The sequence below is a fragment of the Astyanax mexicanus genome, chromosome 2, assembly GCF_023375975.1.
Source record: "Astyanax mexicanus isolate ESR-SI-001 chromosome 2, AstMex3_surface, whole genome shotgun sequence".
NCBI lineage: Eukaryota > Metazoa > Chordata > Actinopteri > Characiformes > Acestrorhamphidae > Astyanax > Astyanax mexicanus.
Genome location: NC_064409.1, coordinates 59,045,699 through 59,067,334, shown reverse-complemented (window position 1 = coordinate 59,067,334; position 21,636 = coordinate 59,045,699). Strand labels below are relative to the sequence as shown.

The window sequence follows — 21,636 nt, the reverse complement described above, 5'->3', positions numbered from 1 at the left end:
AAATATTTCAGCCATTAGTCATTTTCTGCAAATAAATGCACTAAATGACAAAAATTTTATTTGGAATTTGGGAGAAATGTTGTTCGTAGTTTATAGAACAAAACAACAATGTTCATTTTACTCACACATATACCTATACATAACAAAATCAGAGAAACTGATTCAGAAACTGAAGTGGTCTCTTAATTTTTTCCAGAGCTGTACATCTATCTAATCATGTTCCTTTGACAGTCTCACTGTGAAGCAGTTCGGGCCTCCAGCTCTTATTATTTGCTGAAATGAGAAAGTTTTAAGTCTAGTCTACACTGTTTAGTCATGAGTGAAATGAGTATTATGAGTCAGTGGGGGTTGACTACATACCGACAGTACGAAATCATATTTCAGTCACTGCACTGTGGAGTCGAGTGCAGTCTATTGTGCCCTCTGAGCCAGTCAGGGATTTCAGCCTGTAGCTCAATCTAGCATAGCAGCATGCATCAGTGCTTTATAACACTAACCTAATGCATGCAGTGCCAAAGAGACAGCGCTCCAGCTGCCTTTTTTGCATGGTAGATATGGTGGGTCAGTCACCATGTCAGGCTGCCAGCATTTGTGGGGAGCAGGACTCCATCTAGTGGAGAAACATGAGATTTCATAGCTTACAAGTGTTCTGTTGTTTATTAAATGCCATGTAGGGAAACTCTATGTTAAGCACACATACAAAGCTCAGTAGAGGTCAATGGAAAAAAGGCACTTTTACAATAAAAGGTGCTTCTTTCAACATCATGAACAGACAGGGTTTGTTTTGACATCATATTCCAGAAATGACAAGAGAACAAATACATTTTCCAGAAGGAAAAAAGTAGAAGAAAAAATGCTTGCAAGAAAAAGAAAAAAATGTCTTGCACAGCTGTAGAACGTGTGCACAACACAAGGGGACATAAATAAATATTGCTTTAAAGGTGAAATACAGCTTATACTATAAACATGATACTTATTATTAGGTGCTGGTTTTGCCTAGTTGATATCTCTCTAAATGTTAGAAAAAATAGCATAAATATATTAGCTATATAACCCACACACACGCACAAGTAACACAAACACACTGCGGCATATAAAAGAGTTCACTATCTTTTTCTTAACGGTATCATAAGAAAACTGAACTCTGGTCACTAAAAATGATAAACAATCTTTTAAGAAAATACTTCTTAAAAAAGCAAGAACAATGTCGACGCTTTGAAAGATCTGCTGGCGAATGCTGTGTTAAGTGCTTTATCTTCAAAAGTCTTCCTAAAATGTTTTACAGTATGTACTGAGTAAAAGTAAAGCATTGCTGTCATGCAAAAACCTTGTATTTCCATTCCATTTTGCACTTTTCTGCATAATTTGTATTTGGCAATTGTTCTTTATCTGTTGTTTCATGATTGAATTTTAACAGTGGAAGAAACAGAAATGCTCAAACATTACCTGCAGTAAAAAATCTTTACATTGACTTGCAGGAAGTATTTTTTTCCTTATTATTGAAAAGTTGCTATTTTGGAGATGCATGACGAGGTTTTTGCATGACACTGACAATATATAAACTTTGCTAACTCTAAGCTTATTTTTATTTCTTCTTTGAGAAAATGCAATTCAAAATGTACCAAATGCATCAAAATGGAAGAGATATGAAGTGGCTGCATTTGCAAGCATTTGTAAGCAAAATGTTTATCCTTTATCTCCTGTGGGTGTTTTGTGGAAGCCGGTGGTCTGTGGTAAGTGGTCAGAGCCTCTTTGTGCATTTTTCTGTTTCAGTGTGATACTGTAGTCACTAGTTTGTGGATGTTCCTATATTTTTATAGGACGTTAGATTTGGAGTTTGGATCTTGCAGCACTTTCTATGTCAGTGGGAGGAGTTGCGATCATTGGCCACGTCCTGAAGGCGGCGGAGGAGAGCGTTCTGGTTCTCTTGGCAGAGCCTCTTAGCAGGAGATTGCTGCTCCTCCTCCAGAGCCATACTGCGCTTCTTTGTGGGCGTCTCTCCAGTGCGGATCATGCTGTTAATCTCCCTCAATCGCTGGAGAAGAAGGGTAGAGAGATTATTCATTTAAAATTAATTTAAGCCTTATAAACCATAAGTCTGATTCATGCAGGCAGAAATAATAAGTATGTTATTATAATGCATTGTATTAGTGTATGTGTGTATAAATGCTTTTCTTTACATTGGAGGGACTGGAGCTGATGTAGTAGAAGATCTTGTCCTTGGGCGTGAGGGGGCTGCCGCTCTTGTGTGGAGAGATGTAGATGGAGTGGTTGTGTGACAGGAGAACTCTGCGTGGAGAGCCAATGCGGAGCAAGGGATACGGACACAAAGGCGGAGTCTCAGCCTGCAATCAGAAGTCTCACTCTTAAATGAAAATCTTTTTTCCACTGACTGGTGACCTCATATGCTCTTCTCTACCTCTTACTATACATTATACAAGCAAATTAATGATCAACATTTCACTAATTAGTGAGTGGGCTTCTGGACTCACCTCAGCTTTTGGCGAGCTGGATGAGTAGCGCAGGGCGAACGGTTTGATCTGTTTGATGTAGACATGGTTGTAGAAGCGGATCAGGTCACCCCGCTCCTCCTCCTCCTGCTCTGGTGGGGCTCCTGGGGCACGGGTTGGCGTGGAGGGGGTACTGCTGGGCTGGGGAATAGGCAGAGTGCTGCTGGAGCGCATGGGACTACTACCACCACTTCCTGTTGCTGGGGGAAACAGAGAGAATGAAGGCACTCTCTTCTGCACTCAAAAGTCTTTATTATACTGTTTTTTTAGTTGATATAAAATGTTTCTAGAGCTTAAAGTGAGTCTATGTTGTTGGTTACTGTTCCAAATTAAGTAAGAAAATGGCAGTAAGCAGAGTGAATCTGTATGAAGTAAAGGTATGATGAGATATATTGTTAAATGAAACAGATGAGATGGGGTTGTGATGTTAAAAAGTAAATTCAGTTTTTCCACAAAACATGATAGTATGCAAAAGTGTCAAAACTTCTTCTAGACTAATTATGAACACAAACGTGTAGGAGGTTTAATTGTTTCATTTTACCGATTTTCATTAATTTGGTCTTTAGTATGAATCATAGACTGTGTATAGCTGGACAGAGCATCTTCTCTCAAATGTTCGGTTTCAGAAAGCTGTGTAACCCCACCCATCCCCATAGGTTTCAATGGCAAAACAGACAACTAATATACTAATATACTTTCTAATATACTGTAATTCTACCTCCATTATTTAAATGCAACAGCTAGTATAACCTCTGCTTATATTGTAAAATTTTATTTCCCCACAGAATTCGTTTTTAAAACGTTATTCAGCTCTATTCAAAAAAGGTGTGGTTATTGTAAAAGGGCTGGTTATGGGGTGGGACCAATAACAGACCGTCAGCTGCGCTCTGCTCTGAAGCCTGTGACTTCGAGGCAGCCCTTAGGGTTTTTTTTTTAATGAGTAGGCTGTCTCCCCAGTCTTTCTCCCTCCTCTGCTCTCTACTGCGCAGACTCGGGTTTCAGGAAGATTTTGGCTTCAATTTCCTTGAATGAATGGTAATGGCGACACGGCTTCCATCTTTTTTTACAGTCTCTGGTGTGAATGAATGCCACGCAAGCTGTTTTTTGCTCGGTGCTCGCTCCTGTTTCAGGCTGTTTTAATTTGGGGGAGGAGTGGGCGGGGAAGAATGTCAGAATTTCAGCTCCTACTCATGAATATTCATGATATTTAAATCTCTTGCCTCTGATTGGATAACAACACTGTGACACTCCCTCCATGGCTCTGCAGAGGGCGGTCACAAGCTGAGGTGGGCGAGGCCATGAATTTTAATTTATAGGTTGAAGTCAGACTGGGTGCTTTTTCTGATTCACTCGTTTTTCTGTCTATTTTCTTTTATTGACAAACGCACGCAATGTGGGTACATGAACAGCATGCATATGCAACTACTGTATTTCAAAAAGGCAAGTACTAATCCGTTTAGCAAAATGACACATTTAAAGACATGTGGTGAGTGTAAGTACAGTATGTGTGTGTTACCCTGTTCATGTCCTCCTTCAGATGGAGAGGTTTGTCTGTTGCTGTTTTCATTATTGCCTGATTGTCTTCTCTTTCGTCTTGATATCAGCACACTTCTGTAAACCTAAAAAAAAAACATCATTCTCAGCACTGACATCATCATCACCTCTACACACTTCATCAGCATATAAGCACTGTTGCTGTACTCACACTACTGCTGGCCTGAGGCTGAGATCTGTAGCACTTCATAATATTCTGGAAGGATTTGTCCTCTTTGGTCACCTGTACAACAGATCACACATCACATGCTTATTATTTGGTTATTAATTAGAAATTTACTTTACAGATAAAAAACTCAATTGTATAAACTCAGTGATTAAGTAGTAATTATTTATTACTTTATTGTTCAATAATAAATGATGATGTAAAAGAGACATTATTACTACTATTACCTACCTTAGTCATGACGTAGATGGCACACATTAGCAGCTGATCAAGGTGCCGATCAATCATCAGCTCAGTGCAGTGTACCAGTGAGTACTCAAAGCATGTCCAGATTTTTTGTCGCAGTTCTGTGCTAATGTCTAGCTTTACACACAGGTCACGAAGACGCACACTGGCCAAGTGATACACCTGAAACACAGAGGAGGAAGAAGGTCTTAACACACTGTGGAGTTTTCAGTCTTGATACCTGTATTTCCACCACTGGAAACAATGTAAAATTTATAACAAAATGTCAAGCTATTAGTCATAAATCTATACATTACTCTTTTCAAAGCATTGTTGAGTGTTTAGGTTTAATGCTAACAAGCAATTCCATAGAACACTAAAAATAAACCTTTGCTCACCTTGCGGAAGAACAGACTGAGGGAACCTGTTCTTTGGGCTCTGTTTGGAGGTGTTACTTGAGCAGGACTTTTCTTGTTTTGTTTTCCTGATGCAGGGCTGCTGTGGGCAGTGCTGGTGGGTGTAGTGGGTGTCAGCTGCTGGGAGTTCAGTGTGCCGGTCAGAGCCTGGGCAGTGAGAGGCTGCAGCCCCGCCCCACTCTGTCCTGTCACACTTACCTGCACCGGGATGAATGTAATGCCTCCGTTCTCATTGGCTATACCTGCAGAAGGGAAGGACATTAAATGCATTCCAACTATGTTCCAGAAATACAGCTTTGCAACAGTGTGCAACAGGGTGGTAACAATCGCAAGGATTGCTAAAAATTTGCCACAATGAATAAATTATTATATTATAACTTTCACCAGTAAACTGTATACTATACTCTTTTACTATACTATTTTTTATTTTTTGACATACACTGACATGCCAAATGCCATAAGTCAGACACAGTATGATCTCCCATTACTTTTTATCTGCTTGCCATGTGTGTGTGGGGCCTTTTTCTGATTTCTGTCAGTCTTGTTTCTGTTCACACAGATAATTCTAGCCAGACCCTCATCATTTCCACCCATGGCCCTGTCCACAGTGGTAATGCATTCTATGCCATATTCCACGTACACGTGATAGTGTGAATCAAGGAATGATAAATACCCAAACAGTATCAGAAATGGGTTGTCCCATCCATCTGGCACCCACTATCAGATTTCAATCAAACTGCCTCGCCTTGCCATGAGCACAGCGACCAGTATTCATAGCAATAAAACCTCATGACAGGTGTGGCTGTTCCCAAACCATCCCAAAAACTTTGTGATCAAGACGCGCCTAAGTAATAAAAACTGTAATCCTTAAAAAAAAAAATAATAATAATTTCAAAGTGAAATGAGTGCTGGATGTTAATCTACACAGATATCTCTTATGAAAACCATTTAGTTGGGTGAGTAAAGTGCTTTGTCTATTTACAGTAAGCTTCATATTTCAATATACATTAGATTTATAACATATTAATTTGTATTTATTAATACTATATGTATTAATTATATGTATTTAGGTATAACGTGTCTTGCTTACATTTTTGCCTCTTCTAAACAAATCCAACAGGATAATTCAGTTTACCTTGCACAGGTATGGTGACCGTCTGACCATTGTTTGCGGTAACAGTAGCTGTTGCCATAGTAACTACAGTCTGGCCCGCAGGTATAGTGCTGACTAGGGAGGGCTGGGTGACCCTGCTGGACACTGCGGGGTCAGGGGTGGGGTCCGAGTCCACAAAGAGGCGTCTGCGTGCCGTACCGGTGGGTGGAGAGCTGTAGCGCTCCTGGAGAGTAGAAGATGAGGGGAGTACACCTGCAGCAAAGAACAGAGTAAAAAAAAAAACACTCACATTTGTGAGGGTCAATCTAAAATTCACTCTCACATTCACATTCTCTCTGCTTCTGTCTGCAGTCTGTCAGGACTTTCTTATTACCTTTTCCTGCACCTGCAGTGTTAGCACTGGACTCTTTATTTTTGGGACTCTGAGGGCTGCTGCCAGATCCATCCTCCAAATACTGAGGGGGCATTACCTGTAACGTCCAGGCATGCACACAAACACACACAAACACATATTTATTTATAATAATTTAAATCGTATTAGCATTTAAAGATTGCAGCTACTGCTGGCAACAAAAAACACATATTGTAAATTTGTATTTAATATTTGCAATATTTATAACTTATCGTTAAGTAAAAGGGAAGGGAAAATAAACTATAAGCACTTTTCTTAGGCTGGGCATTTCTGTTTAAAATACTTTATGATAATAAAACAATTAACTTTTACGTACTAAAAATAATTAAATGTATATTTAAATGTCCTAAATAAATAAACATAAATAAACGCTTTTTTAAGTAAAGTCAACATCTTGTGTAATGTTCTCTTGATAGGAAAAAATGGCAATTCTGAACTTCAAAAATGTTTGAATTTGTGTCCATAAAGTGTATGACAAGTTTAAAATGTAATTACAGTGACAGGCCTATCATTACTCAAAGGTGGAAACGAACATTAAAGAACCATGATTTTAACTGAAATGGATGAGTGTGAAAAAAACAATCCAGTGGTAAAGATCCTTTATATCCAGTAAAGATTCTTTAGACCTTTAAAAGCATCTTCACACTTAATCTGTTCTGTTTTAAACCAAAAGGGGTTCATCTATTGTATCGCTCAAAAATATATATATTTAAAGCACCTTTAGCAATTAAAGAATTACAATAAAACCAGTTGACTTGACATGACTTGACTAGATGTCTCAGGGTTAAAGCCGTCATGAATGTGGTTAGAAGCAGGTGTTGTTTCTGACCTCCTGGCAGGAAGGCACGTGGTTCTTGGCCCCTTTGATGCTGTCCCAGAGAGGGGAAGTCTCTTTCCAGGCCAGGCTCTCCAGCACCTGTTCTTCCACATGGTTCAGATGCTTCACTGCCTCCCGGAACAGACCCTCCTCTGCTCGAACCAACACCTCGATTACCTGATACAAAGTGAGAGAGAAACAGAGACACAGATGATCACAGTTATCATCAGTACTGGCATACTATTAAAACACAGAAACTGCATTAAAAACATTTGTTATATTTCTATGAGTTCAAATTTATTACCTTATAAAAGTGGTAGGGAGGTATTTCAAAGACTTGCAGCACCCGCTGAAACTCGCCGGGTGGACGGTAGGAAAAGATCACAATCTCCAAGCAACAGGCTATTAGAGAACGGTGTAACATGTCCTGCTCTAGAATAGACTGAAAAAAAGTGTTTTAATTAGATAAAATTGTCAGTACAGTACAAAAAATGTGAATGACAGAATAAATATATGACAGAGTGACCGAGTGATAACTCACAGAAAGGTCGCTGTCACCAAGTCTTCGCTTCTCATGATCAATGATTCCCTCCAGCGCCTTATAGTAGAGTGCCTCAGCAAGCCTAAAGTATTTTGCAGCAATATCTGCAAAGAATGTGTATACAGTCACATTTTCAGCATAATACTCCAGAAGAATCCTAAGAATCATACATTCAGTGTGTACACTAAGTTAAAGGTTAATATCTAAACCCTTAAATGCAACTTGTGCAGGCATTTATCATTCCTCCATTCACAGTGTCATGTATGTAGGGGAAATTATAGAAGCATTAACACCCACAGTGGACAGTGCAGTGGATATCAAAGATCAAGACAACTGGGGTCTAATCAGACATATACTCTACTGTTATATAGATATATAGATACTGTTATATCTATGTTATAATTACTACCAAATACCATGATGTAAAAAAGAGCAAGACTAGCGAAAGTCACTGACAATAACAAATGTATAAAATACAACAGAAAACACAATACATGTTTTGATATTTCTTTACACAAAACACAATACCTAAAGGTAAAGGGTGTGGTCTGTGTGTGTGTGTGTGTTGGAATGGGGGGTTAGATTACAGGTCAACAGTGACACAAGATATACACTCCATGATAATGCAGTTTGAGATTGCTGCTATGTACCGTATTATTGAAGCTTTTTCATTTTTTTGTTTATTGTGAAAATATACACATTATACATATAAAGTATATCATAGTTTTTTTTTAACTACCTCAATTAAATTAATTAAACCATGGTTAAAAATCCTGCATTTGGTAATACAGTGGGATGCATTTAGTTTTGTACCTCTAGCCAGAACTTCATTCTCCTCTTGTTTTGTTTCATAGTTCTGGAGAAAAGCTTCAGACATCTCCCTCAGTCTGCCAGCAATGCCCTCTGTGGGGTCCCTCGCACAGGCCCTGAGTGCACAATCAGAGTTATATTCTTCACTGAATCCCTTAAACAAGACATTGCACATTGATAAGTGACTTCTTAAGGTTACTGTATGTTGAATTTACATTATAATACATTATTTTTCCTCCAACTTGTTAAAGCATCATTAAATTGGTAGTCAGCGGCTTCAACAACACAAGACTATGTGTACTTATGTTTATACACAGAACTGGTCTGTAAGAGGTGTGGCAGCTTCATGGTACTTCCTGTTCAGGGTTTTAATGAGGTGCAGTACAGAATACAGTTCAGTGTTTGGTGCATTACTTCAGTATCTCTCTCAGTCTCAGGCTCGGTCTGTGCTTCAGTCCTGCCAAGAGGCTATGCAGACGCCCTACGCCCTGCATTGCCATGGAAACAGGTGTGCCAGCACTGCTCTCCTGCACGTATGTCCTGCCCGTCAGTGGAGTGGACACTTTCAGAGCAGACGACTGTGAAACAGATACACAGATTAGGGGTTATTTAAAAAGAGTCAAAAAATCATAATAACATTATAATCTGATCTAAGCCTTTAGAAGTCTGCATTGATGCTTGCAGTAAAAAATATCAGAACCTAAAATTAAAACATCTAATTGAATCACAGATGACTGATTAAAAGTGAGAGATGATAATGTATATACATACAATGAACCACATCAGTAGGCAGGGCGGAATATTAGTATTATTATAATATGATTACATTTTTTGTTGTGTTGTGTTTGTCATAAGCTACAGGTTGATTTTATTAAGTCATACAGTGTCAATTAATCTAGACAGTTTTACTATCATGGCTGTAATCCATCTTGGCATCAGTATTGTGCAGGCTTTGCCCTCCCTCTAGTTTTGGGGATGGAGAGGTGAAAACACCTCCATTTATTGGCTCATTACAAATATTCAAAATTTTCATAGATTTAAATTTTGAATAATGTTCTGATTTCAATGGTATGAAAAAATACTGAATAAAAAATAAATAATTTAATTACAGGCTAGACTTCATTATATACAAAGGCAATTACTGTAAATTCAATGTAATGTAATCCCTTAATTTCTAATTGTAGTAATTACATTTTAACAGCATAACAAAACAAGAATATATCGTCGATGTCCAACTTATTTCCAAAACAGCAACTTTACAGGAGAAAGGAAAAACCTTGTAAACTTTCAATGAAAGTCAATGTAAAAAGAGGTTATTTCAGGTCATTTTGAAGTATTTCTATTGGTCCGTTCATCAATTTTTTTTTGGCACAGTTTATCTATTCAAATTATGTAGTAAACTAAAAATCGACAAAAAATGGAGATAAGTATTTTTTCATAGGACAGTGACAATATGCTCTTCTAAGAATATAGTATTTAAAATTGTTTCATGAGAGTAGTGTTTGTGTATACAGATATACAGTAAGGTGTGTTGCAGTATGTTCAGTGATATAACATGCACTCTTACAGTTAAAGAGTTGTAAAGAATGCTAGCAGGGTGCTCCTGGTTTTCGATTCCCTCACACAGGCACGGTCCGGGGGTGCCGATGTCCTCTTTTGCTCCTTCTCCGAGGAATATTCTCTCATCCAGAGCTCCTGATGACAGAATGTGCTCTTCATACACTCGATTCAGAGACGTCCTGAGAGATACACACAAGCAAAGAAGTTAAAGAAAATTAAATGAGCAGATATCGGAAAAAAACTTTCCATCTAGTGAACCTTGATTTAAGATTGAGGCACTAGTTATAACATATATGTTGTTAATCAGGTAACATGCATCATTTTTCTAATTCAACAAACTTACAGACTGTCTCCAAAATTAACAGGATCCAAAAATCCTGTCAGTATCTCTTCTTTCCCCTTTAAAATCTGTAAAGGAGAAGGAGGCATAGCGATTAGAAAATTATGATAATGTAGATTTGCAGGCAGATAAAACTGTACAAACTGTAAACTTCATTGGAAGTTTGAAACAAACAGGAAATCTGCATTAAATCAGGATTTTTCTGTAGTAATTCATGCTGTCTGGAGCACCTTGCGTTCAAACAGTCTCTTAATGAAGGGCTTCCAGAAGTGCTCCTTCACTCCTTTGGCCTCCAGTACCAGACCATCATGCAGTTCACACAGTTGCTCTATGAAGCAGACGGGACCACTCGGCTTGTAGTCTTTACTGCTAAAATCTTCTGGAAGACCTATAAACGTATACAAACACACAGACAGACTGCTCTCAGATACAAAGCTTACATGGCAGAAGTGTAACTTCATTAATCTCACAAGATGATTGTCACTAGAATTCTACAAAAAGACACTGTTTCTGTGTACGTGTGGAAACGGATACTGTAGGAAAAAAAGATTCTGTACAGGTACTGTACGTTTTTTTTTCAGGGCACACACAATGTAAATATACCCTCAAAGGTGTCCATGGCTGGGAGTCCAAGAGCTCATTATTTGTCTAGCTCTCCCAGTGGATCTAATATGATCTGAACGGTCAAACTGTACAAATTGTTCTTAAGCGTTCACTATATGCACTTTCTCAGGGGAAAGGGGCCTTTCTAAATGCATAAAAAAAAAAAAAAACGAAAAAGGAAAATCTTCAAAATGATGTGTAGTTCAGGACAAAGCCTAATACATGTATGGGAAACTACCCCATAATGTGTGTGTTTAGATTTACAATTACCCCAGTGTGTGTTTAGATTTACAATTTATGAGGACCAAATATCATTAATGATAAAAGAACAACATGACAAATTTGTTGAAGTGAGCGAGAACAAAATTATTATGTTATTGAAGAATTTTCCAATTTGGTTTAAAACAAAATAGTAAGGGTAAATGGTATTTCGAACCACAGTCCAAACCATGAACCAAAACTGTGTCAGATCAAAAAAATGTGGTTCCAGTTCAGATCAAACAGAACCATGGTGAAAACACATTTTTTTCAGGTGGATTGGACCAAATACAAGAAATTGTGCAGGATACCTTTATTTTATTTATCTTATCTTTGGGATAATTGGGAGGGACAAACATAAACCTTAGTTCAGACTTTGGTCTGGATTGTCAAATATGAGAATTCCCTCAATCTAAATATTTAGGATTAAGTTTTACTATATCACTACAGAAGTCAGTGTAAATACCCATAAATATTTTAAATTCAAAACTGTAGTGTCAGGAGTGTACCTCTGAAGGAAGGGTTGAGCAGATCTTTACGATTGGAGCATAACAGAGAGTTGGAATAGACCAGGTCAAGTGCACACAGTAACAGGTGATAGGAGTTCACAAGGTCGTCACTGATCATGGGAAAATTTCCTACAGTAATGAGAAAAGGACAAAGACATTATTAAAAGACAATGAGAAATTTTACAGAAAACAATTATAAAAGTCCAAACAACATTGCTGTACTTGTATTACTGTAGCTTCTAACAAAACAACACCCAATACCATGTCACTGAAATGTCACTGCTGAGTTCAGATTGGTCCAAAAGACGAGTAAAATTGTGCAGCTACTGTAAAGAACTCAATTGGAGGCAAAACAAAAAGTTGTGTACCATAAATGACAATACACTAACATGTCTAACAGCATTGGACAGGAACTAGTATTGTGTCCCATGACTTGTGCCTTGGCCCATGTGTGGGGCCTTCTGCAGAAATAGGGATGGGCTGGTGTTCAACCTCACTCAAAAGTTATACAGGTGTGGGCCATCCTGGAACATCCCCTAAGGTATCACTTCATGATCAACTTACATCTATTTATCCCATGAATATATACACAACATGGATATTACTCATAATTATTTAATAAAAAAATAAAAAAGGTAAACAAATAAGAATATGTTTTATATTTATATATTTAGATTTAGATTCTTTAAAGTAGCAACTTTTGCTTGGATGACAGCTTTACACATCTCTGCATTTTTTGGTCTGATTTATGAGGTAGAGTCACCTAAAATGGCTTTTAGTTAACAGCTGTGCTAAACTTGTCAAGAATTAATTAGTTGAATTTCTTGTCCTCTTAATGAGAGTAATGTTCTAATCCATATTATTATTAGGCAAGGAAGACCAAGAGTTACCTCAGATAAGAGCCCAACTAAATGCTTCACAGAGTATTTTGGATTGTTTAAAGTTACTACATGACCTCTTATGTATTCCTTCATAGTCTAGATAACTACAGTATTAATTTACAATGAAAAAAAAGTTCAAATGAACCAAACACTTTTGACTGGTACAGTCATATAAATATATGAAATATACAAATATATATAAAAATGACAACTTGGTCTATCCAAACTATGACTATGTCATACAAGGTTAGCTATGATATAGAAGATTCAGAAGGATATGCACGCTTCTCATGTATCATATTTGGCCTTAATTCAGTTCCATTAACAGTACAACCCTATCAGCCACCATTGGGCCTGCCTGCCACTGTGAGCTGAAGTATGCTTTACAACAGCTACACTGAACCACACACATGCTGTACATCAGCCAGACAGCAGCTCAGATCCACTCGCAACAACAGGAAAAGTCTGCACAGGCTGCAGTGCTAGGAGCTGCTGTGTAGATTTATTCCTTCCTGTTTAACCCATTTTAGGAGGAACCCACACACTGGGCACGTCTGCAGGGCCCAGACAACAATCAGCAGGGAGTTAATAATGAAAATGATGAATATTTAGACCAGAAAGCCTCCCTTTTCTCTCAGTTCTTTAATGCACGTTAGACACACTCCTTAGACTGCCATATGTTTTTTTTAAGATGTGGAGATTATAATGTCAGCATTTTGAGTACACTTGTCACAGTAAAATACATAAAGCTAGTATTTATTAATATGAATCATATTAATCAAATCTGAATTACAAATAAAAACGCTCAAAAAATAATAGCGTTCTTCACTTTTGTAACTCACTTAAAACTGTTTACATTTATTTTAATTAATAATAACTATAGAATTTACTGTAGTTACTGAACAATAGGCCTTATTCAAAGCGTATTAAGACTTATTACAATAGAGCAAGCATTAAAGTAACACACATGTATACAATTATATCAAATACCTTCCATAAATATGTATAAATATGTATTCAAAATTACAAATTACTCTAAACAACAAAATGTACTGTACTTACACGGTTTTCAGCAAAATCCACAAAAAAAAAAAAAAAAAAGGTGCACTCTCTGAAGCTCTGGACAGAATAATCTATGCATCATGACAGCAGAATGAGAGAGATTTAAAGCAAATGAAGGAGGGAGGGGAAAAGAGTGGAAGTGAAAGAGCCATCCCATTGGCCCTGCACAGACCATAGGCTACTCAAATACAGACAAGTCCTGACTTGTCATCTGCACTGGTTGCTATGATAAGCAGTGCATGCTGCACATGCCCGGAAATAATTGCCTCGGTCGGTGTGCTTTTTTTTCCCCTGCTGTGCACTCTCTCTCTTTTTTCTTCCCCTGCTCTGTGCTTCTCTCTTTAAACACAGCCAAGGCACGCAGCTGTCAAACTCCATTGTTCTGCAACATCACGCATCTAAACTTAATGCTTATCATGCTGCACGACTGCAGCAACAGAGCAGCATTTTAGACATTGTTTTTGCTTGCCATATTTGCAAGTCCAGGCAGTTGCACCTTCTCTATTACTGTGGTTTATGCACCACTGAGCATTTTCGATAACCTTTGCTGAAACCTTTGATATTTCAACACCTTTTTGGAAGCCTGTTAAGACTTGTTAAAATCGATCAAACTCCCACACAATTCACAAGAGCTCATTTTACCTAATTATTATGCACAAACACATTGCAAGGAAACTAGTGGGCCAGTACATGAGTGTATTGTGTGTGTGTGTGTTTGTGTTGTATGTGTGCCCCCAACCCCTGGCATCTAGCTAATACAGAACAAGCCTGCACAAGCCCTAATAATGATTTGTGATCACATGACCAAGCCTTAGCTCTCCTTAACTAGTAGGAACAATCCCCACACTCAAACCCACCTCACACCTAATGACCCACTCAGTCTTCCATTTACTAAACTTTTTTTCTGAGGAATAAATCCAGTAAACAATGCCCTCTTCTCATTCATTACCTTAACTCTGTTATAAGACCTGTGACCTCCTCTCCATTAAAACCCAGAATAACGAAGGCAAAACACTTCTCTATTAATAACTTTATATATTTTTATGCACAAAAAATGCACATTAAATGCCTGTGTATGATCTGTGAAACCCATTTTACACTAGATGCAGTGCTGCAAAGCAATGCACACTTTTACTAACTAATGTAGCCATTTACACCAGACATGCAAGCAGCAATCTAGCAGTTGCTTAGGAAACATATATGCATATATATTTTCAGTTTTATAAATGTTTAATTCTTGCTAAGTGTACAATGCAAGCCAACAAACATATAAAAAAGATACTTTAAAGCTAAAAATAAGTTATTCTATTATATCTAATCCTGCAACAGTAAGCTACATTATATCCCATCTGATACAGTACACCAGCACTATTTGTTCCAGTTAAAACAGACTCAGGTTTGTTTGTAGCCTCTATGCAGTTAGTTTCCGATCAAAATTAAATACAACAGTACATGGGCGTGGTAGTGGGGGGGAAAGTGGATCTGACTACCCAGGGCCTGAGTAAGGAGAGGGGCCCATGATCCTGATTTTTTGAGTACTGGCATGGAAAGGGGCCCACTGACATTGTACAGAGTGTACAGAGCCCAGAATTTGCAGCAACACTCCTGCAACAGTACGCTGGTTCAGAGTTTGTTAAACAGCTAGTAACCAGTATAGGGAATGATTTTCCAGAATTACCATCAAGGACCAGCTTAAACTAGGGCTAAGCAATATATCATGAATATCAATATATGTACAAAAATATAGATACAAAAAATAGTAATATAGTAATATTGGACATGCTATACAGGCTGCCATCTATGCAATTTAATTCTTAATAAGAACAAATGTGTGAAAATGGTCTGGTTTCTGGACTGTAGAAATGTTATTAATTAAGGTAGCAGCATTAAGACTTTATTTTACCATTAAAGCAACATAATTCAGGGCCATTTGGATTACACTGCAACATTTTATGCTCATACGATACAATAATTAATATTTTTTAAATGCTAAAAAATTACTTTGTTTTGTTAAAGTTTTCATCATATTATATCAAATAATACCACTTCTCTTAAGCATACTGAGAGGTTTTAAGCTTGTATTTTTCAGCACTGATGTGTTGCATCTGGTGTAAAATAGCCTTTATGGATTAAGTGTAATCATTTTCTTCAAGTTACAACTCACTTCTATAATATTACAGAAGATGAGTGCCGCAGATGCACTATTCTCACAGGTTTTTAAAGAATAAGACCAATGCAATAAAATAGGTGATGCACTGAATTGACTTCATTTAAGCTAGAAAGTACATTTCCACATAAATAAAACAATATACAGGCTATTATTTCAACAGCGATTAGTTTTTCAATTTACTAATTTTACCAGTGACTGCTAGTGTAATGTATTTTACTGATGTAAAAGTAAATTCAATACATTGCTCTGTGTCAGTATATAATTCATTGTATAGGCACTGCTCCAGGAGCTTTGTATCTCACCTTTTGCATGCACAAACAGGACCCAGCAGAAGTGGAACACTTCCGCCACAGTGCAGGGATGCCGCCTGAGGACACAGGAAATTTGAGTTAACTCAAACTCGAAGAAGAGCAAGCAAGGTCATACAGGTTTTTATAACTTTGTGTAAGGGCAAAGATACTCACTTCATTTACAACACATCATCCCTATTGTTTTGAGATATTACTTCAAACATATGTTACTATATATCAGAAATAAGCAAAGTACAACTGTAATTGCGAAATACAACCACATTCAAATACAAATAGATAACATGGTAGTCTATTATTAGTATTGATAATTATTAACTACTACAACTGGCATCTGACCTTTCTGGTTATGTAACATTTAATGTCAATAAAAGTTACACATTAGCTTATCATACAAGCACACACCATAGTGGATTACAGTAAAGATGACAAAGTGTAGCTTTACACTTAAAAACCCACCTCTGTTTCCTGCTTCTGTGCGCTCGAGCCGGTTCCTCAGAGGGGGTTTTAAATATGTCTTTAAAAATGGGGACATATTTCTTGAAAATGACAGCTGTTACAGTGAAGTTCCTCTCCAGTTTATCGGTGCTCTGCCGGAATTCCCTTGGCAAGTTGGCCATATCCTGCCATTTCTTCATTTTACTAAAAAACTCTATTAAGCTATAGGAAGAAAAAGTCACAGTTATTTTAGAGTTTAAATATATTTTGCCAGTCATACATTTACATTTGTCAGCTATATTACATACACGTTATAAGCTACTTCTGCTGTCTCAGAAAAAACACACATTCAACAAATGACTTATGATAAAATCTTTTACCAGTGTCCTCCACTGAATGTAGACTATGTGTCCAAATGTTTGTTAACACCTCTTCTAATTAATGCATTCAACTACTTTGTTATAGTTGTTGGTGACAACTATACACAAATGCACACAAAGAGCCTGTCTACTTTTTGTAGGGAAGTATTGTCAATTCCACAAGACTCTCTGGAGCACACAATTATAAACCCATTGGAACCATGCCTAATGCCAGGCATGGGCTAGAGGGGTACAAAGCCAGTGCCTGGCACAACTTTGTTCTCAGGAATGATGATGTGCCATAATGATTCTGATAATGAATGGGATAGTTGGGAATGAGGTTAGGTGGTCATCATCCGAAATCCTGAACTCACTAATGTTCTTGTCATCGAAGGAAATCAAATCCTAACAACAATGATCCAAAATATAGTAGGAAGGATGGTGGTGTTACCTTTACTCTGACAAAGCATGATAAACTCTTTTTAAATACCCACTGATTCTGATTGATTAAAATAAATTGTTCATATTGTATGTCTCTGTAACATGCCTAAACTATAAGTTATTTTGTATAGGATGATTTGCCAGACTGAAATTTAAAGTAATTAAGGCCAGAGCATGTGTACTATAAAAACACAGATGTTTAAATATTTGCTGTTGTTTTCAAAATATTCAGAAATAAATAGCGACAATTACAATACAAAAGAAATAAAGTTAATGTGCAGAGATAATTTTAGATTATCCCAGCATTAAAACACAGGCATGGCACAACAACTAAGTGATTATATTTGTTTGTGCCTATTGTTTGTCCAACCAGTGTACTCTAGCTTTAAGATATATAAATGCAACTGATAAAGATTGTTTTATGGCAGGTTGTATTTGAACAAAACTTCTTTTCTATTAGACTTGTATAGATAATTTGTTATTGGATGCAATCGAAAGAATGACATTAAACGACTGAACAATTATTATTTTGTTATTAAATACTATGTTATTATACTATATTATTAAAATTATTATTATTATATTACTATGTTATTTATATATTATTATATACAATTATTCATCGCTAATACAGTCTTAAAATAATCTTAACTGCACCACCACAGGGTGTAAATTGTTATATGCACATTATGCATGGTAGTGCATGCATAATGACTTTTTTTCCACATGTGAATATTGATTGATATTGATTGCAGTGTTAAATATGTTCGATTTGCTGACCTCTGTTCTGAGGAGCGCAGAATCCGTGTAAGAGAGACATAGTTCCCTTCAGCTGTGCCTTTACTAACAGTGGGTACAGACGTCCTGCAGGCCACATACAGGGCACACGCCAGCCAGTGTAATTCACTACCCTAGGAGAGAGAGAGATAGCGCATGGGGGATGGGTCATTAGCAGGTAAGCTTTACACCGTAACAGGATACATGAATATAAAGACTAAAATAGAGGAGAAGGCTAAAAGAAACAAGAAGAAACAAAACAAGCCATCAGTTAATGAACTGCAAAGAAGGTATATATCACCGCATGTAGCTATGTGTTATGTTTTATGGGATGTGACAGGATAACTAAACAACACCTTACAGAACATGTACAGAAATTTACAGTATCCAATATATAAAACAGTTGTTCATGCGTCCCCCCACATATATGAATGTCAGTGACTGGCCTCATTAGAGTCAGTGACTGGACCAGTGCGAATGATTTGTACACTGTACCTACATGAGGCCTAGATTACAGTTGGCTGTAGGAATGGTGACCATCTGGGAAGCTCACTGAACCCCAGTAAAAACACATGTACAAACCCACTAAGAGCCTATAACCACTCATATGAGCCCCACATCAGTATGTTAATGTAATATGTGTTATGTTTCACAGATTTAGAGCATAAACAAGGACAAAAAAACATACTTCATTGCTTTGTACAGTAATTTAATGTACAGTATCCAGTGTTTAAAGCAACAGATCATGCTTCTTTAAAAGCTGATCAGTGTGGTACAAGCTGCAAGGGGAGATAAGGCCTATTGGCATACTGAGCTCAGTCTTAAACCAGCTTAAGCCACCTAAATCACCAAAAATACGAGCATTTTGACTCACAATAGGTGTCTACTGTACTGGTAGACATGTATAAATAATCTAGGTTAAGTTAGCTAATTAAAATTATATACACTTGTCTTACACACTGCTTTTGGACAACATTATGCCATTCCTGGTGAAAATATTGAAGCAGTTCAGCTTGGTTTGATGGCTTATGATCATGCAGCTTCCTCTTGATTATATTCCAGAGGTTTTCGATTTGTTACAAAAATATATATAATTTTTAAAGCGTCTCTTATTTTTTCCCCCAGAGCTGTACGTTTCATAGATGTAGTGAACAAATAAGGACAATAAATCATACTTCACTGAATTTTACAGTAATGTAATGTACAGTATCCAGTGTTTAAAGCAACAGATCATGAAACAAAGTAAATTGCAAGGGGATATAAGGCCTATTGGCATACTGAGCTCAGTCTAAAACCAGCTTAAGCCACCTAAACCACATAAAATATCAGCATTTACACTCACAGTGTTTGCCTACTGTATTGGTAGACATGCATACATAATCTAAGGTAGCTATTAAGTAGTTAACTAACGTTATATACACACACTCAACCACCCTATGAGCCCCACATTCCCTCACCTCTAAGGTGTAATTTTTGCTGATGTTCTCGTAGCTCCTCCATGCCCCGTTACTCGCCTCCTCGTCCATATTCAGGGCTCGACAGAGATCCTCAAACCCCTGCCTTGTTTTCTGCAGCGCGTCTTCCTCCTCGTTCATTTTCACGCAACTGTATCTAGATCAAACTACACGACCTACACTCGCCGCAGTCCTTTCTGACTACGTACGGAGGGAAAACAGGACCAAACGCAATACAGGCTTCCGAAAAACAGCATTTAAGCCGTTTAAATTAAACCCAAGGCGAGTTATTGCGTTGCTGTACGGCACAGTGTACGATTCTGCACAGTGCAGCCATTTAAATGGCCTTTGACTGACAGCTACTAGCTGCGTGCCTGACTTACGCTAAGTGCGTACAGTAAGCTCCCATGCTCTCTGACATACGCTCTTATTTTGCGTAGGTCACTACGAGAATACAAAATACGCACGAATTCTCGTAACACGCAGAACTAATGGGACCGCCCACTTTTTACGGCCCAAATGTCATTCCAGTCCCTGGCTAGTCTAGTCCCGGTGTTTTTCTACGTAAAACTCCAACCCAGCGAGTTAAACAGTTAAAGAAACATATTTTCAAGACATATACAATAAGACCCGCCTTTCATAACAATTTAATTCTTATTTTCTGTTGTTAGAAAACGCTTCCATTATGTTTTACAAGTTTTTACAGGTTTTAAAAGGCATTGAATTTGAGACAGGGCTTTAACTTGCTCTAATAACGATTATAAGATTATTCACTGCTGTTCAGTAATGGTTTAAGCTTGATAACAGAACGGAGTTTGATGCTTTTTACACGAGAGTACTCACTTTAAAATGCTTTCCGGGTTTGTCAGACCACCAGAGGGCGCCCCTGAGTGAGTGCAAAAAAGTAAGGGTTCAGATGGAGCAGAAATACAGCTTATAAAATATGTTTAATATTTTTAATACTGAAAAAAAATAAAGAGAAAATGATCATGTTGAAAAATTTGGGATGCAACCAGTTTCAATTGTATACAATGAAAATTAGATGAAAGCATTTAGTTATGCGATTTATCTGGATAGTTTTTTTTGGCAAGTTGTTTAGAGAGTTAATTGAAGACTCCTTTATGTACATTCTTGTGCTTGTACTGTTGTTGCAGCCAGATTAATTGTGAGTGTCCTTTAGCCTAAACATTTAAAATGATATAAACAGTATGATATTTAAACTTTCCACTGCTTTCTGTAATACCTATTTAATACAATAACTGTTACTTTTAGCACCTGAGTAGTACATCTGTGTTAATTATTTGAATAAACCACTTGCAACAGTGAAAGCAATGTTGAATATTTTAGTACTTAAGTGTGGAGCTTCTGAAGACTTCAACTTCAATTCTAGTCACTTTTTTGATAGATCATGTGTACTTTTACTAAGTCTAAATCTCTAGTACTTTATACACTTTATTTTAATAAAGTACTTAATAAAGAGCTCACTTTAATTTACCCACTTTAATTCCCCCCTACAATTGTGACATTTAAAGAACTGTATGCACTCTTTCACTTTACCAGCCTTATGCTTTTACACTTCTATATTTTCACTACTGTTTACACGGGTCCTGTTTACACTGTTAATGTCATTCCCTCTTCAATTCCCCATCACCATTGCACTATTGTCTTGTGTCCCTGTTCTAACGTAGTCTATATCTGTGACTGTGTTGTGTTGTACATTTATTGTCTCTCATTCTTTTATATTTTGATTTTGCTGTACTTGTTGTAACTTTGGAAATCCTCTGTATGTCCTGTACATATGCAGTAACGTTATTGACAATAAAACTACGAGACTTGACTTGACTTGTACTCTAGCACTTTATTTGTTACCAACCAGTAAACTCACAGAAGCATCAATGCTTCTATGTTGTC

General features: G+C 37.3%; 1 protein-coding gene across 3 annotated transcripts; it reads right to left on the bottom strand.

The window, feature by feature from the left end:
* Window positions 1-638: 638 nt before the first annotated feature.
* On the bottom strand, window positions 639-20,063 carry rbl2 (retinoblastoma-like 2 (p130)). 3 transcript variants are annotated; one of them, XM_007228196.4, is made up of 22 exons: window positions 19,729-20,063; window positions 18,275-18,405; window positions 16,716-16,916; window positions 16,251-16,315; window positions 11,836-11,964; window positions 10,696-10,853; window positions 10,469-10,533; window positions 10,133-10,304; window positions 8,980-9,143; window positions 8,569-8,681; window positions 7,756-7,859; window positions 7,519-7,656; window positions 7,227-7,391; window positions 6,359-6,455; window positions 6,007-6,237; window positions 4,854-5,113; window positions 4,462-4,638; window positions 4,216-4,287; window positions 4,027-4,129; window positions 2,493-2,710; window positions 2,181-2,345; window positions 639-2,035 (listed from the first exon to the last, which is right to left on the bottom strand). In XM_007228196.4, the coding sequence occupies exons 1-22, from the start codon at window positions 19,864-19,866 to the stop codon at window positions 1,862-1,864; spliced, it is 3,240 nt and encodes a 1,079-aa protein (XP_007228258.3). In that variant the 5' UTR covers window positions 19,867-20,063; the 3' UTR covers window positions 639-1,861. The 3 variants fall into 3 exon arrangements, with proteins under 3 accessions (XP_007228258.3, XP_007228259.3, XP_022527898.2); XM_007228197.4 differs by having other exon boundaries at window positions 2,493-2,704; XM_022672177.2 differs by lacking the exons at window positions 16,251-16,315; window positions 16,716-16,916; window positions 18,275-18,405; window positions 19,729-20,063 and adding an exon at window positions 13,779-13,868.
* Window positions 20,064-21,636: the final 1,573 nt, after the last annotated feature.